This window comes from Amblyomma maculatum, chromosome 1, assembly GCF_055883805.1.
Source record: "Amblyomma maculatum isolate TAMU_Amacu chromosome 1, ASM5588380v1, whole genome shotgun sequence".
Taxonomy (NCBI): domain Eukaryota; kingdom Metazoa; phylum Arthropoda; class Arachnida; order Ixodida; family Ixodidae; genus Amblyomma; species Amblyomma maculatum.
Genome location: NC_139344.1, coordinates 57073649 through 57091473, shown reverse-complemented (window position 1 = coordinate 57091473; position 17825 = coordinate 57073649). Strand labels below are relative to the sequence as shown.

Genomic DNA, 17825 nt, shown 5'->3' with positions numbered 1-17825 from the left:
GCGCGCGGAGCAGATGACGCTCGCTGCTTCTTCGCGCGCCTGCCAAATTCACTACTGAGAGGCGCAGCTGCGCGAACTCGCCCGACTCCGCTGCTCTGATGCCACGTGACTAAGGGAGGGCAAATGCTTGCTTCGCTTCGCGAAGTCTTCACCACGCGGCAATGGGAGCGGGGTGGTCGCCGGAGCTGTACCAGAGCGATAAAAAGCGTAGGTGGCACTGTCAGTCGCAGGAGCGCATCAGAAGTAAGCGCGCCGCGGAGGAGAAGGCTTGCGGCGTCTGCTTCTGCGGCTCGTGTACTGCGTTAACTTCGTTACATCGCATTGCTTCTCTGTCGTACTATGATATATGTTGAAGGAAAGAAGCCAACAGTCGGCGAGGCCATAGAAAGCATTGGGGATTGTACTTTGTTTTTATTTTTTTATTTTTACTTCGGTAATCACAAATTAGTAATGTAATCTGTTTAGAGGAAAGATAATTAAACACAAAGTAGAAGGAAAAAAATTACCGACGATTACGTTACTTCCTAATGCGAAATTTGAGCGCAGAAAATAAGCTGTTTCACCTTTTCGATAGATTGAGGCAAAGAAATCGAGCAACACATGTATGCGCTATCACAGAATTTTTTTTTATTTTTTACACGTATTCCTTTAACAAAGACTCCACTAACAGTTCTTGACAGTCATGAAGGAAGCTTTGTGGTCGGAGAAATAGACTGATATATGTTCGGCTTGGTACACCAATGCTTGATTCTCAAAGACGAGATCTATACAAGTGCCTCGCGAGGTTGTCACAGCCGTGGGACGTGTTACAAGCGAGAGGAACGGGATGTTCTCCCGCATAAGTGTGAAGAAATTCCTGTTTGTCTTTATGTCAACATTAAATTCCCCCACTACTAACATCGGTGTGGATCGATGGAATCGCTCATAGCTCAGAAAGAACTGGCAGATAATTTCACAGTGGCGAACGGCAGCGGCAATTTCGGCTCGGGCGGTGCACATATACAGATCCGCCGCCACCGATCTGGCTCTCTGATTGCCACCGCACAGGGGTTCATTGGAGGAGGAGCGAAGAAAGGAATTAAGTTTGAGCCGGCGCTTTGAAAACCGGAGACCCGCAGGAAGAGGGGGGAGGGGGGCGGCGTGTACACCCAGCGGCAAACGATGGGGGCAGAAGCGCGCGCAGCAAGCGGACAACGCGATAAAGGGAGGAGGGAAGAGATAGCAGCGACTGACTGATACTGCTGACGCCGATAGTGAGTCAACCCCAGCCGCGGAGTTGGTTTCAGGGATAACGCCGCCGATGCCGACGCAAACAATATGATACCCTCGCTTCCGCAGCGCCAAGAACCAGGTCTAGCCGTGGGAAGGTGGTCACGTATTCGTCGACGTGCCGGGGCCTACGTGAAATAACCGGCGCGTCGGCAACTGAAGAGCACCCTATCCGCCACACAGGAACAGGGGGGGGGGGGGGGGGGGGACCCTCCCCTCCTCTTTCTGCATGGCGGCGACGGTGTTCTATGCAGTCACGTTATCTTGACTCTCTAGCGGCGTCGGCGGCATCCAGCCGTATCAGTCGGTCGCTGCTAGCGCTGGGGGGATGAAAGGGGGGCGGAGCTGGTTACGAGGCCGACGACGACGCCGACGCCGACGCCGACGCGAAACCCAGGAACGGACGCCAAAGAGCTGCGCTCGAAAACAACGTGCCGATGGTGAGAACCGAACCCACGACCTCCGAATATCGCGTCCGGTGCTCTTCCAACTGAGCTACATCGGCCGCTGTCTCCCCTGCTACTTTCTTGGGTATCAATGTTGCCTGTACACGAACCTTGAGAGTGTTCACCAGCGCCACCCTCAACCATAGCGGTGGACGTTGAACGCCCTGTATTACCGCCAGCGTCACGTAGAACGTGTTCAAGAGCGAGGGCGAAAGCTCTGCTAGAACCCTCTTACGCTATACCTATGGCTTCAAGACTGCCAGAACCGAGACCCCCGTAAGCTACAAGCAGATAAACGAAGGGGAAATGAGGGTGCTCGTTATAATGCATGAAGGAAAGAAGCCAACAGTCGGCGAGACCATGGAAAGCATTGGGGATTGCACTTTGTAGCTCAGTTGGAAGAGCTCCTGACGCGATATTCGGAGGTCGTGGGTTCGGTTCCCACCATCGGCACGTTGTTTTTCTTTCTACTTTGTTTTTAATTATCTTTCCCCTAAACAGATTACATTACTAATTTATGTGATTACCGAAGTAAAAATAAAAAAAAGAAGAAACAAAGTACAATCCCCAATGCTTTCCATGGCCTCGCCGACTGTTGGCTTCTTTCCTTCATGTATTATAACGAGCACCCTCATTTCCCCTTCGTTTATCTGATATATGTTGTTGATGGTTGGTCAAGCAGGATAACACGTGTCTGCGGATAGCGCAGTCACAGTTCCTGTTCGTCTCCTTTGGCTCCTGTGCCCTCCCCTACTGAACGCTCTTTTTCGTTTTTTTTGTGTGTTTTTTTTTTTTTTTTTGCTCACTGCGCGCCGTTTTCGATTGAAGAGCTTGACCGCTTTGTTCAGAGGGAAGATTCGAGGACGTCGAAGCTATTGAATGCTCTTCCTCCAGATGATCATAATTACGTCATTATAGGCGCTGGTCTAGGTCGCAGCTTATATTGCAGTATATGTGACTTGAAAGTTCATGCACAAATCAAAATGCAGTGCTTGTTCTGCGTATTTCATTTCGAGCAAATCATGCGCGCGCGGAAAGAAAATAAATTCATCTCAAACTTCGACCCCGGAGGTCTTTATCTGTCTGCGGAGCTTGCAAAGCTCGTAACAACGCTGGAAGAGTAACATTTTTTTTAGTTCAAGAATTATCAATATGCAAGCGGCATGCGGGATATTGTGATGTTTATTAAAGCGCGAAGGTTCCCGAGCCTGGATGTCCTACCCATGATAGAGAAATGACGCTTCGCATAGTGAAGTTCTACGTCCAGACGCGATTTGATTTTTATATGACGTCACTAAACCAAGACCAGAGTTCTAAAGCAGAGCAAACAAAGCACATGAAGGTGAGGAGGTGCAAATAATCGTATTTGAGGGCTCTAGTTAATGACTTTGTCCGCCTCTTGTGTGCTTTCAAATTTAGCTGCTTAATTCATTCACGTGCTCGTAGTTCAGTGATATTTTCATATAATTCTTTAGCATTTCATATGCTGGTACCATATTCTTGAGCTGTTTATTTATTTTCACTTAAGTCGCGAATTGTCACCCTGTTGGTCTTTAGTCATTCGCTGTGTGATTTCGTGCATTTGTATGAGCTCTCGCTAATCTGTTTCGTATTTTTTATACAACTGCCTCTTCATATGTATCCGCCCACATTCAAATAAGTATTCAAGAGCCCCTGACATAATTTCTGTCTTCAAGCAATCTTCACATATCTCTATTTACATGTGGCACAAGCAATTAAAGTATGCGAGCCTAAAACAGCCTCCATTGGTTTTTCAATCCACGCGAGCGTCGATGGGAGACCGCAGTCTAGCCCGCATAAACTGGCGCATCCGATAATAAAAATCTATGTAATCATAAATATACGTTATACATTCGTCATTGGACCTCCCGTTAACGTTTGAGAAATAAAGTACCGAATACGTTCAGGAAATTTCTTACAGTTGCTTGTCAGTTCATCGGCAATCTGTATCAGACTCGATACCAGAAAAGCAGTCTTAAACACAATCCCGCATAGTCATGGTATGTTCTTGGATTCCTGGCACATTGAAATTATGACGGCACAGTTTTTTTTTTTTTTTTTTTTTTTTCAACACCTGATTCTCCCCGAGCCATTTCTTTGGGAGAAGAGAGGCCTCGGATGTATGTGTCTTGCCGCTTATGCATAAGTTACCCGACGACGGCCGCTTTTATAGGGAACTAGTTCATTTATTCATGCCCAGAATTGGTTTAATACATTTAGACAAGCGTGTGGGAGCTAAAGCGACACAATTTATTGTTGCGCGCCTTCGGGGTCCGAGGAACTAGCAGTGACGGAGGCAGTTCACCTAGCTGTCTGCTCAGCGCTCATGCGCTCCTCCATAGAGCTAATACAAAAATTCCTCCTCTTACACACAGCGCCCTCTCTCCTGTCATCGCTGAAACGACCAGCTCGCCGGCGGCAGACGGCACACTTCTCAATTCTATAACACTATAGCTTCGCGCGCTCTCACTTTGTAGCTGTGATACCAGGTGACTAGGAGAGCTAGTATAATAACAATTGCTTCGCCAGGGGTTTCTCCTCCAGTTTCGCATTGGGTGAACAGCCTTTCGAAATGAGAGCTGTCTGCTCACAAGCGGCTAAACAGCTCTCAAATTTGTCGTGTTTTAACATGACATTATTTTGGATCTTGATTTGAGTACGCGTTCTGTCACGCAGCTATCCAACCAAACAGGCGTCTTAAAACGTCCCAAGTTCTTGAAGGCACACAGACGCAGCCATTGCATAAAGCACAGGAACCTGTCGAGCTCATACGCCTGCAAAGTTACCTGAACATTAATGAGAAAGTCCGCTACTGAGAAGCGAATTTTGATTCCTTCTGACAGGCCGAACTCTTGCTGGGCTCTGACGATATGGTATGGCGGCTTAGAGACGTTAAATATGGTGGTTTTGGAACGTGAAATGCGCAACTGCGAGGTCATCATACTTTTTATCGATCGTGCCTCTTTTTTTGGCTTGATTTCGTACCGTATGGACGTCTCTTGAGAATCTCAGGTGCCATATACGGGATGGTGCCGGCAGATTCCCCATCATGGAACTCGAACGGCGTCCTTCTGAAGTATCCACGGAGGAGACGTTTGGAAACTGCGCGAAGTTAATCATAGGCGCGTGCGTAAGAGAACCAGCGATCACAGCCTCGAAAAGCAAGATTAAAATGACAGCACTATAACGGCGATGAAATGGGGGAAACAGACGAGATGAAACTGTTCGCTTGCATACATGCCGTTCCTTCAGATCGTCACATCATCTATGTTTAAAAACGTCATCATAGAGTGATATGCAGTGTAACTTTGCGCTTTCATTGCACGTCATCCAGACTTTTATTGAATTTTGCTCTGTATCGAAAGTAGCACTTCATACGTGTCAACTATGATAAACCATTGCGTCAGTCAAAGAAGTTTTTCTCTCTCTAATTTCTGTGGCATTTTTTTCTTTTTTAGTTTCGCCTTCACGCCACTTTGAAAGACGAATGAAAACAAAGTATAGTTAAGCATGCACACTGCAAAAGGCTCAAATCGCCAACTACTGCACGTAAGATGGCGCACAAGCGATGCAACACTCGAATGCCGAGAGCTCGATGTGACGCGAGCGATTTTCATTGTAAAGTGTGCGTCTTACTCTCCTTTCTCTTACTGTTATTCTTCCTCGTCTCAGAGAGAATAGGTAAAATTTCGTGCATTTCTTTCTTCAGCAGGGTTTTGAGCAGGACTACAAAACCCCGAAGCGTTTTAGATTAATTCATAGCATCTACGTAAGGGCCGTATAACATTTTGAGTTCTATTCTATTCCAACCTACTCTGAAATATTGACTTCTTTTTTCGTTCATCACTATTCATTCTCTAGGGTACGACAGTCAAGTGGCAGACGATGAACTATATAGTAACAGAGGAAAAATATTCGTGGGTAATAGCAGCGATATAGTTTGCTTCTTTACATGCAGCAGACCCTTTTACACCAACGTATCTGGATTTACAAAGTGTTCGCTGAGAACGTACACTCCGCTGTTAGGTTAGTGGCCCGCTGACGAACGGAAATGGTCTACATTACTCAGGCAAGGTCTTCGCGTCAAGCCCAGAACAAACCAGCCCTACAAGCATAAATTTAACAAGATGTTTGAGTGGCACGAGAGCCTTGTTCATGCGTGCATAAGTAACAGTACACACAGAGGTCGTTCTCACAGTGGCCGCTGCAGACTTTTGTTGTGTCGAAGTCGATGACCTTTACACGACCTCCAGGAAGAATCAGCATGCTGCGACAGGGTGCAAAAAAATAATAATAAAAGGGCGACATCATCAGTGTTAAAAAAAAATGTGAGACAAAGGAACATCGTGCGTTTTTAGAGTCTGATGCATGAACAGCGGACCAAAAGTTAATGCCCCTTAGTACGGGATATCAGGATCGTTCTGTCAGTCTGATTCCCTCTCGAAACATGCGTTGCCGAAAGAAGAAAATAATTTACTAGTGGGTCAAAGCCGCTAGAGATGAAGACACGTTTGCGATGTCAGTGCAAAAACCCCAACACGCTCTAAAATAATGCCGCAGTCCTGCACTATACGAAGTCCTTCGTAACCTACGTGCGGCTCTACACAGACGGCACGTGGAATTGAACGAGCTGTCGACCCTGCTAAATCGGTGAACCGCGCTTAGATAACGCGTGCCTTGAGGTCGGCATCTAGTGAGTGTATCGTGCGGTTGCCTTCCTTTGGACGAAGATATCGAGGGATGTGAGTTCAAGTACGTCTTGAATGCACGTGTGGCAACCTTTGACACACACAAGGGCAATTTTCCGTGTCTCCAGATAACATCTAGAATGCCACAACAGCCTCTAGGTTGATTTTCTATTCATACGCTTCAGTTTCGCTTATACGACGTAGACTTCTCAGTGCATGCGTACCGGTTTTCTCCTGTGTTTCTCAGAGCTTTTTGTTATTTGCCATTGGTAAATCGAGTCTCGCCGACTGCACCGCTATCAAGATGCCCTGTTTTGCACCTGATTTCAGCAAATGTTTTCGTATGCAACGCGTTCGACATGCCGAACTATAGTTCGTTTCACGCACGTTACCCACAGCTACTTGCCCTCCCCTTCTGTGGTATTTTGCGCAAGGCCGCCAACTAACACGAAAGGTAGGACTGCGGAAAATACGTGACTGACCTAAAAAGGGTTCTCCTGTTATGTTCATCCATCGCGTAGAAAAAACCAGGACAAAAACACGCAATGATTCGGCGGTAGAAAGCAAGAGGCTTTCAGGCTTTCATTTTTTCTTTTTTTTTTCAACCACTTTAAATCGGAATATCAGGTGATCTTTAGATGTCTTGACCAAAACAAAACGATGAGCTGTTGAGTCCGCGTAAGACCAGCATTCCCCGCTAATGCTTGCATGCTCTATCCGATGTGACCAAAGCTAAATTTTAATATTTCATAAAGCGGGCAAATATGTTGTGCACGAGCGGCGCCTACAGCTGTCGCCTGCCTTCAGCATTACTTGCCAGACAGCGTCACCAGTGGCGTCGCGAGGGGGGGGGGGGGGGGGGGGGGGGGCGGGGGGTGCGGTCTGCACCGGGTGCAGCGCTGAAGGGGTGAAGCCGGGCAGTGAGAGGGTAAGAAGGGGCGGGGGGCGAAATGAATTATTGTGTAAAGACGCGAAAAGGCACGCATTGGTGCCACTGACTGAGAAGTGTGATCTCGTATAACTAATTATTCTGAAGTGAGGAATGCTTGAAAACACATGCCAATTAGCTTATGCCAAAGACTATGCTCCGTTTTAACGCTGGACCAGGCCTGTGTACGTGCGTGTACCCTGGGAACACCAGCATTAACCCGATGCCGATAGAAAACCCCTGCGTTGGAGCTAGAAGACACCCGTCGGTGGCCGCGTCGCCGCATCGCCTCTTTTTGTGTACGGCATGCAGTTCACTCTTCTTTCCCAAATGCAGACCGCTGGCAGTATCTCCCTGGTAGTCTTCTGTCTTGTTCCTTTATCTCCTGTGCCTTTCTCCCTCCTCGGACCAGTCGCACATCCCTCTCGCATTTTTAAAACGCCGAGAGGCACGCAATGCCTGTTGCTCTGTGTAATATGGCGAGTCCGATCACTATGCGCTGCTAGAAAACAAAATAATGAGGAGGACAACTGGGCAACTTTAGCAAGGCCAGGTGCTTTAAAAGGGGAATTGAGAGTAAATGTACCCAATCGGTGCTCATGCGGTTCCTACCTTTTTTCACTGAAAAAGGCAAACGCATTGTTAAAATAAGAAAGACAACTGAAAGTGCTAGAAAAGAAAATGCTTGGAGATGCCCACCATCTGCCAGTTCCAAAAGGCCGCTTCGCACTTAATATTTTCCGTTGGTACGGCATCAATGCCCGCTGGTAGCTTTGCAGCCTGGATGCGGAAGTCAACTTGCATCTTTTGGAATAAATTTAAGGAGAGAAAATTTAGTTAAATGTAGAGAATGATTACTAAAAGGCTTTCACCTATGCATGTGGACGTGAAAGGTTCTGCTTTTGATCTAACTACAACGCGTGACATTGAGAGTTTTGAGGAACGGGTTCGGTTACAGAGTGAGCTGAAAGAGTGCTTCTCTACATGTGAACTCCCATTATGCGACCTCGCTGACAACCACCGCCCTCTTGTACTACCCAATGCAGCCGAACACCCAAAGACAGTATAGCCGTATAGCTGCAGCGCGACGAAGACTTCCGGTTGCAACATTTCAGCGGCGCCTTCATTTTTGGAACGCGCCTGGAACAGCCGCAGCGCTGATCAAAGGATTGTTGCAGTGGCACCTGGCAGTAAGGTTCGTGTTTGCAAGAGTTGATCTTACGATCGCTTAGGGGCCCCGAACGACGCCCTGAACAGGAGCAGACAGTTTCCTTTTCAAGCTGCGACTGAGAACAAACGTGAGGGTGTATTACAAGCTTTGTAGAAAATGATAGCGAGCCCCTGCGGACGACAGGTATGCGCGGGGCTAGCGAGTACGTCATATCCAGCCACGAGACGTGGGAAAACAACGCCGGCAGCCCGTATTTAGTCCGCGATGCGTCTGGTCTGGCTTTTGGAACGAGCGCCGCATCGTCGCCAGTTAGTCGATAGGTAGGTTGCGACTGTAGAATGAATGAAATAAAAATGCACGGGTCTGCTACTGGGCTGTGTAGCTGAGCCACCTCTGCTGCCTTGTGCGGACAGAAGAGAAAATAGAGAAGAAAGAAAAAGAAGAAGGAGAGAAAGACGTGCGTCGCAACAGCCGTCGTCCACCACCGAAGCGGTAGGGGTGCTACATCGAGCCGCGCTGCTTTTTCTTTCTCTATGTTCCTTCCCCGTCCTCTTCTCAACGCGTACAACCAGGGAGGGAACCAGGGAGGAAGAAGGGGAGTGCCGTGCCACGCCTCCGCACCGGTTGCGAGTGACCCAGCGACGCCACTGAGAGTCACATCGGCGGCTCCCACTCAGTGTCACTTAGATCCAATCTACACTCGATGAGCACATGTGGCCTCAACTTGTGAATGCGCTCTCTGCATAGCGATTGCAATGCATTGTATAGTATATTGTATTCATCATGCTTAGCACGTCATTGTTCGGTTGCAATCTTATCTTACCTTACCTAATCTTACCTTGCAACGACATTCGACGAATCTGAGCGTTGGTATATAGAGTTAGACTCGGGAGCAATTAAGTTGACCATTTCCTGAAATTGGGTTAGGGCATTCTTGACACTGCTTTCGCCTACTCCAGAAATGTACTTGGACGCCTCCGAAATTTGGGTGTGTTAAGACCCCGGTCGCGCCTGGCTCCTCCCACCGCTGCCTACGAGTTGTTGTGCCACGGTCGCGCCTGGGTCATTTCACTGCTGCCACCAGTTGTTAGATGTGGCTCGAGGCCCCATTGGTAGCGTTGGCCTGGCGGCTCGGCGGAAGGCATCAGCAGTCCCGGCAAAGACGAGGCGTCGACTAACAAAAACAACTTTTAATACAACATCACGTAGGAACAGGCAGAGAAGCAGGCCTGGAGAGAAAACTGACACGCTCACAAAACAGGTGTCTCGGCATTGTCGCTGCGTAGTCACTCCCGCAGCGGAAACAGTCGTTGCTTTTTATATGCTCAACAGTTCAGATCACGTGTGGTTCAGATGGAAAGGGAGAATAATTCATGTTAGGGCAAGCTCTGCTGACTCAGTCACGGCGGCGTGGAGGAACCTCCTCAACCTCCTCGGGCGCCGGACTTGGCCAGCGTTTGCCCACACACGCAAGCACACACATGACGACACGTGTAGGCTGAACACGTCGGAGCATGTCCGCAGGAGGAAGCGTTGGGCGGCGGATTGCACGCCGCTGAAATGGCCAAGATGCCCGATGCTTTGACTGATGTTCTTGCGTTCGCTGCATTCGCTGCGGCCGCGTCAGCTGTCGCACGTAACGGTGGCGAATCGTAACAGGTGGCTCAACTCCAAAGCTGATTTTGCCCAATTCGAGAATTGGGTCGTCTCACGTCTAAAGCCAACCTGGCCCATCCTAAAAATGGACTGGGCCTATCCCCGAAACTGACTTTGCACAATTTCAAAATTGGGTTGACCCACGCTCAAAGCCAACTTGCCCCACCATCAAAATTACGTCCGAAATTTCTTACTTGCGGATAAACCGTCGAGATTTGGATGGTTTCGTAAGATAATGACCTTGACTGGAACAATCAAAATGTTCGTCATTTTACTTTTCGATCTAAGGCGCTTTTTTCACTAATTAATTTATTTTAACACGACTCAACAATAATGTAAGCATGATGATATTCTTTTGGTAGGTACCATTCTCGGTAAATTCAGGCCATAGGCTTCGGTGAACCAGAAGTCGAACATAAACTTGAACTTATGCCGAAACTCCTAGATAAACGCTGTAGAGGGCAGCCACTCCTTCGTCGGTGTCCCAAGGCTGCGCTGTTTTGACTAGAGGTGGTAGTTGGCAGGTGGCATGGAGATCGGTCGTTGGGTTGTGCGACGTCATGAGAACACATGGCATGTCCTGGTAGGCAAAAGCTGTCAGCTCGAGCGGCTTCTTTGAGATGAGGGGGCGAGATTGAATCGAAGCCCTCCGAGATGAATGTGCTTGCGTGGCTTAGGGGCAGCGTGTCCTGAGTGAGACACGCTGCCCCTAAGCCACGCAAGCACATTCATATGACTTAATTAAAGCGGGGTTCTATACCTCTGTCGGGTTGCCTTCCACAATGTGGTAGCATGAGTGAACGTTAATGAGTATATATGAGAAAACAGGGGCACCAATCAATGGATCAGTCATTATGCATGTAGCAAATGCACGTACACGAAAGAGGAACCATGAGGGGAGCCACAAACGTAAGCCTTGGCTAATGCTGTCCCGATATATAGTTAAAAGCGAAGCTAAGGGCCCCTGTAATTTTTTGTATTTTCTGCTTAGTGGTGATGAGAAATGTATTGCAACGACCGACAAATTTTGAAGCTAAGGCGAAATTTCAGCGTCTCTGGACGACCACCAGGGCAAATTACTCAGCGGAACCTAGGATCGCAGCCTTCGACTGTCCACCGAAAGTTTATCCCAGCGAGCTTGCTCTACGGGTGCGGTAATGGATCGCCTATAGGGTGGTTGGGCTCTTCTGCTCGAAGGAGGGTGTACAGTAACACGTCCTTTACAGACTGTATCTATTTTGTGTTAATTAATTTCAACGCTTGCTTATGGGACAAATGGCTGTTTCTCGGTGTTTGCGCAAGCTTCCGTGCCGACCTCTACTTTTAAATGTTCAGAGCTTTCTTTGTGCGGTGGTGGGAGAACGTGTACGTGCTTTTGTGCAAGAAGGTCTCAGCAGATGTCGCCTTTGATGTGTTGGTAAATAAGTATTATTCGCGAATGGCTTCTGCTTGAGTCAGCGTGGAACAATATAAGTGCGCAGAGAGTGTTTTTGAAGACTGGCGAGGCACCTCCGCGGAAACAGAGATTGCAGGGTTTCCAAAACCGCTAAGAAAAAACGTCAGTGATAAAAAAAAAATAATTTCTTTCCTTTCTACAGTAATTCATTGGCTCAGAAATTCATTGGAAAAGTTCTAAACAACAAAAACATCAAAACACATAAATTGACTATTATGCCGAAAGTGCGTGCACGCTTATATTCAGAAGGGGATACATGAATACTGAAAGACGATTTCATTGGTTATCGCTTTCAATACTCTTCTCTTTATTCATTATTTTTTCTTCTAAATCATAAATTAACCCTCAAGAAATTTGTCACTATAGTATCTACGAATCCGCAAGGCGTCTACCATCGCCCAATATTATCAATCTGCATTCAATCAACACCACGCAGAGGTAAATTGAACTGTCAGCATGTATTTTCTGTTGAAACCACGTACTAAGGGAAGCACGTCGTTGTGAAAACTCAACCCTTTGCTTTCAGCTGTGTATTCAGCTGTTCGCCTCGTCGCATTGTGGCGGCGGATCATTTGAAAAATATAATTGCAGTTAACGTGCCTGAAGAACTCGAAATTTTTACAGTACCAAGACAGCGGGCTCCCAATAAATGCTGAAAAGGTGTATGTTAACTAGGTATAGTTATCATGCCGCAGTACATCTTCCGTCCTGCTGATACACTCGCAGAGCTAGGGACCCTGCGAGAATTCGCTGCATTCCAACAATGGGCGTTGTATAATCCAACAGAATTCGATAACCAAGATGCTTTAAACCAGGAACACCAAGAAGAATCAATTAGCCGCTGTCCTTTTTCAGTGCAGCCAGCGCGCCGGGGATTAGAGTAGCTCGTGACTGCATTTGATGGCTGCGCAGTCACAGCAATTGTACTACGAATGAAAGAAACACTGTAAAAATCGCATAAACATTACTACCATGAGCGAATTTTAATGTCTATTGACGCCTTTCGTTCCGTGATTTTATTTCCGTCGCCACGCCACCGCAGATAAGCCACATCATATGCATAGCGCATTGGATGCGATCGGCGAACGACAAAATTTATTGGCATTGAGTTATTAAATGCATAACTCTCGTTTTTCTTGATAATTCTGCTTGTCAGAAAAAATCTTAACTCTATCGTCGATATATAGAATATTGAAATGCCGCACGTATATTTTGGAAAGTAATTTGTGCCTAAAGAACACGAAAAAAAAAACAATTGTAGAGAATGATGTGAAATGTCGAACAATCTTAGGTATCTCTTCTTCAAGCTTCATTGCAGCTAATTATTGAATTAAATCTGCAATTATTGAATTAAATTATTGAATTAAATTAAAGCCCACCACATTCGCGCTTAGTGATATGAGAGCATCTGTTTGATTTGGGTGTATGCAATATTGTGTTTTACGTTGTATAAATGACTGCTGTGCTTGTCAATTTCTTCGATGTCGAACCGTGTTCATACCATACTTGAATGAAGAACCAAGAACGTGCGATAAATTATCACAGAGGTCACACAACCGGCGACGCAAGCTGTATGCACAACCGGTCTCGCCTCGGAATATAGCTGTACCTGCGATGTCAAACTGCTCGAGACGTCCTTGTGCTCCGTCACAAGTGCGCGCAATGGAAGAGCCCAGATTGGACCACCGTTATTTCCAGTGCGCTGTGATGCAAGATTGCAAGCGTTGTTACGGATAAGCTCAACTTTACAGCGACATTCTTCGTTGCAGGAAGCGACAAACAGACGACAGCAGCAACCACCGGCAGAAGCCACCACCGCCGAGCTCGCGCTGGGTCGAGCATTCGGCGGCTGCAGATTATCACAGCTAACATCTGAGGACATGGTCGATCTGACGGAATTGCATGCCCTACCCTCGAGACAGGCCGTGTTCAGCAAATATATTCAGTTACATATTGCTCACAGCGCTCTCAAGCGGGCACTGAATTTCGCTCTCCGTCTCCTGCAGCGGCTTCTTCGTGCGTAGCTGCCCCTGCTAATGTGGCGTCAGTCTCCTCTGAGCGGGTATTCACCGGTGTGCGGCTCCCCAAAATTGGCGATAAGAGCAGAGCTGCCTTGGACAACAATGACTGTTCGCAACATTAAATGGTGTAACGTCACTCGCGCAGCGCATGACAAGAGAAGAAAGTGAGAGACGCTGTATAGTAGAGGGATCAGAATTTATGGACCTCCCATTCCTCTTTAACGTGCACTGCCATCGCCTAGCCCCAAGAATTTTCGCATACTTTGTCGCCATCGAAACGCGGCCACCTTTACAGGGATTTGATTCCGAGTTCTTGTGCTCGGCAGCCGAACGCTGTGGCCAACGAGCCTCCAAGTTGAGCTGAGTACGCAAGCACGGGGCGTGGCGAATGGCTAAAGACAATATTCAACGTTTAATTTATGCGATTTCTTGCGCGGTCAGCAATAGTTATTTGAGGACGGCGTCACTGAATTGAACCGTTTCCACTGATCAAACAAAAGGGGCCTCAGGGTACCTTCAGGAAGACCTCTTCCGGCCTTTGCAACAAAATAATTAAATCTCGACGACTATGAAGACCTGCATAATTTGTGGAGGACCAGGGCTAGCCCATTTTTTAAACGATGAGCGCGCGTAGCGCAATTTGCGGCACGCTCACTTGGAGACCTTGATATCCCGGTGCAAAAAGCCACGAAGGTGCATATGCTCCAACGCCAGTATGAGCTGCGCCATTATGATCTGGACCGCTTCGATCTCCAGGAACTCCTCTTTGGTCACCACGCGCATCAGGTCCAGGCCGGCGATGTACTCCATTACGGTCACGTACGCCTCCTGAGACGATGAGCATGCAAGCCTCAGCCATCACGTACTATACACGTGCCACTCAAAACGCGTTACAAATCACCAGTGCTTCCGTGCCCTTTCGCAGCCAACCGGAATGTCTTTTATGAAAAGTGCATCATCAAGGGGTATACTCTCCAGTAGCCGACATCACAGGCTCGCAAGCGCTGTTGGGGTAATCTCGCAGAATCTCTGGCGTTGAGCCCATACGCAGTTGGCAAAGAAGCTTTCAAAGCTTATATCGAATAACTCCAGTAAGGAAGCTCTGTGCTTCAGTCCTAATTTTTAGTAGAAGCACTGCATCAAAAAAGTTAAATATAACCGCACAATTTGTATCTCTCCTAATACCTAGGCTGCGAGAAAAGTCGACTAATTTTAGTTCGCTGTGACATTTTGAGGACTGCACTCGAAAAAAAGGGGCGCTAGCGCGAATATACTAGTGTTACTAGTAACATGGGCTTCCCTCGTGTCGCGCGAACATCTTAGCGAATTGCAAGCCCTTGATCCATTTTTACTTCCATTCCCATTTATTAGCCGTACCATCGCAGCGTCTTCTTCATTGTCTGCACCGTGCCTATTTGTATAAGTTATGTTAAGAGTCCACTGACAGTGTATGGACGGCACGCTACGGGCCTCAACGTACGGCTCACCTTTACGCAGAAGCAGCAGTAGTACTTAACCAGGAATGGGTTCCGGATGACGGACGCAACCACCTTGTCCATGGCGGCCTGCTTGTGTCGGCTGAACCGATCCATATTCACAAGCTTCACCGTTGCCACGAAGTTGGCCGGGCGGTAGTTGGCCAGGTACACAGCCCTGCGGTTTTATCTTACTGACAATCGTCCGGACAGTCCCAGACCAAGAAGTACCAGTACGTGCGCTTATATTGCTGCATACTGGCTTTTCATGCTGCCGCGCTTACAGAGTTGACGAGGTTCACAAAAGGTCTCAGCTACGCCGTCAGCGCTAGTCCTCCAGCGGTGGTGCGGTTGTGTCGCGTACCTATTGAAGAAGGGTGCGCGCAGTTTTCTTCGCTGTAGTGCTTTTTAACTTAACCTGAATTCTGCGGCTAAGATCGGGGTGATAGATTGGGGTGGGGTAAGACAGGTGGTAACGGCTCACTGTATGTGGGTTTTGCTTACGAAACGCAAGTTTGAGGGTTTCTTTCAGGGCAACGGTGGTCGCGTATCGGTGGAAGTGAAATGCAAAAACGCCTGTCTGCAGAGGTTTTTGTACATGTTAAAGACGTTCAAGGATTCATAGTCCACTAAAACAAGCGACGTGCCCAGATGCAGCTTCCGCTTACAGTGTACGTAAGCCAGTTTCCTGACGTCGGCTTTATCGGCGATGTGAGCGAAAAATCACGGACATGATTCTTGCAGGTGATAGTTTGCAGGTGACATGGCAGGGCATTCATCGGCCCACGGATTGTGTGAAGTCACGAGATCATATGACATGACCGAATTGACAAGAGCTGCCCACTCGATTTGCCCATTTAAAATGGGAATCGAACTCTCCGGCACCCTTGGATCACGAGTCACATTCGTAAGGCTTGATTAAAGCGAGGCTTCGTATCTATGTCCGGTGGGCCCTCACATAATGTTTCAGCTTATAAGTGTGTGCTTATGAGTATGCGTCAGATAACACGGGCGAAGGTAAAATCGTCCCCGAAAAAAAAATGTCCCCAGAAGGTAGGGCTGCGGAAGAAAAGGCCCCTGAGAAAGCGACCCCTAGAAAAAAACGTCCCCAAGCCAAAAATTTGCCATAAGTATGAATTGCTTTAGGACTTACCCCGAAAAAGAAGTCTGCGCCCCAGTTTCCCAGCTCTTTAAGCACTCAATCACACAAGTCTATCAGCTGGGTAATATTGCTTATTAAGAGACGGACATTGGGCTGGTCAAACTGCTAGTTTTTGAGAATCACCCACGTCAGGAGGGGACACTGGAAGAACCTCGCAGATGTTCTGGTTTAGCGTCAACCCTTTCTATAGCAACAGTGTAGAATTTTGCCACACTTCGGGTGGTGATTGCGTTGCTCTGCTGGTACGGCAGGCCAGCCCTAACCGGTAGTTCACCGTGGTCACCTGAAGCACTGTTCGCAGCGTCCGGCCCACCGAAGGCGATGGTCACAGCACCTTTTATCTCGCAGAAAAAAAATGAAATCAAAGGCGCTGTCAACGGGTCCGCTGTTGGAATACTTGATCACTCCACGACAGTGCAGCGCAGGTCATATCACGAAACATCACAGTACATGGCACTTCGACTAGGGATGTTGAAATAAAAAATGATCCAGATAGGCCCTTGCCTTCTGCCAATAGTTTTCTGCTACCTCTTCATTTTTTGTTAAAATCAGTAAAAGCCGGTGATGGTAAAAAATCAATTTATCCCTGATAATCTAGGCATCTGGCGAGGCGAAGTTTGGCATTACAGTATGTTTGATGGCATTCGTCTGAAAACATGTTTTCCTACTTGCAAACGGGGACTTTTTTTCCGGGGACGTTTTTTCCAGGGTAATTTTTTTTTCGGGGACATTTCTACCGGAACCCGTCAGATAACCGGAGGCCCATATTAAGAGAATAGTCATCAAGTGAGCAGTAAACTGCAAATGCATGAACAAGCATCTGCAAGGGAAGCGCCAGATGGGAGCCATTAACGTGGTCGCGTCACATATTTTTGTTTAATACCAGCCTGGCGCTGATGGCGGAATGAAATTAAGGACTCTGTGGGTAACTCCGAAATCCAGAAATCATGCAAGCAGGTGTTATATTAAGTACACCTCCTAAACAAGTATACTCACAAAAAATCAAGGACGCCGAAACATTGACAGCTCCTTAGCGTCATGTAATGAACGCGGGGGGAAGCGCAACTTCTGGACTGCCGTTCAAAGCGATGCAGCTACAGCCCTACAGCACTGTTAAGATCGGCGCCCGCCCGCCTTGAACGCATGTGCTAAGTCAAATCACGCGGGACGGAGCTGCTTATCAGAGAGAGGTGACTACTCGCAGATTCATTTAATGTCATCAACGTCTGATGCCAGCGGAAGCAGATTGGTGCAGGATGAACACACGCTCCCGAAAAAGGCACCCGGCTTGACACTCCCAGAAATCAGCTTCTGCCTCGCCGTGGTTCGGCGAACGGCGTCAGCGGGTAGCGAACTCAGCCAGCAAGAACAACCCGTTGAGGGGCTTATGGAACTCCGGTAACAATTACCTGGAGGTCAATTCACCAACTCGTTGAGCGGACAATTGACAGGAAAGGGAAAATTTTCCGTGTCTCTGCACGTGCAGAGCACCGCGACACCAGCTGCTTTTTCATGGCGACCCACAAGATTCC

The 17825-nt window shown here is 47.7% G+C and overlaps 1 protein-coding gene across 1 annotated transcript in view; it reads right to left on the bottom strand.

The window, feature by feature from the left end:
* The window catches only part of LOC146202440 (uncharacterized), a 73891-nt gene that overhangs the window by 42670 nt on the left and 13396 nt on the right, over positions 1-17825 (bottom strand). The window contains exons 5-8 of the mRNA XM_084601249.1: positions 15144-15309; positions 14312-14484; positions 5933-6003; positions 4722-4838 (exon numbers count right to left, since the gene is read on the bottom strand). Coding sequence (XP_084457375.1) covers positions 4722-4838; positions 5933-6003; positions 14312-14484; positions 15144-15309 — 527 coding nt within the window. The remainder of the gene's footprint in view (positions 1-4721; positions 4839-5932; positions 6004-14311; positions 14485-15143; positions 15310-17825) is intronic.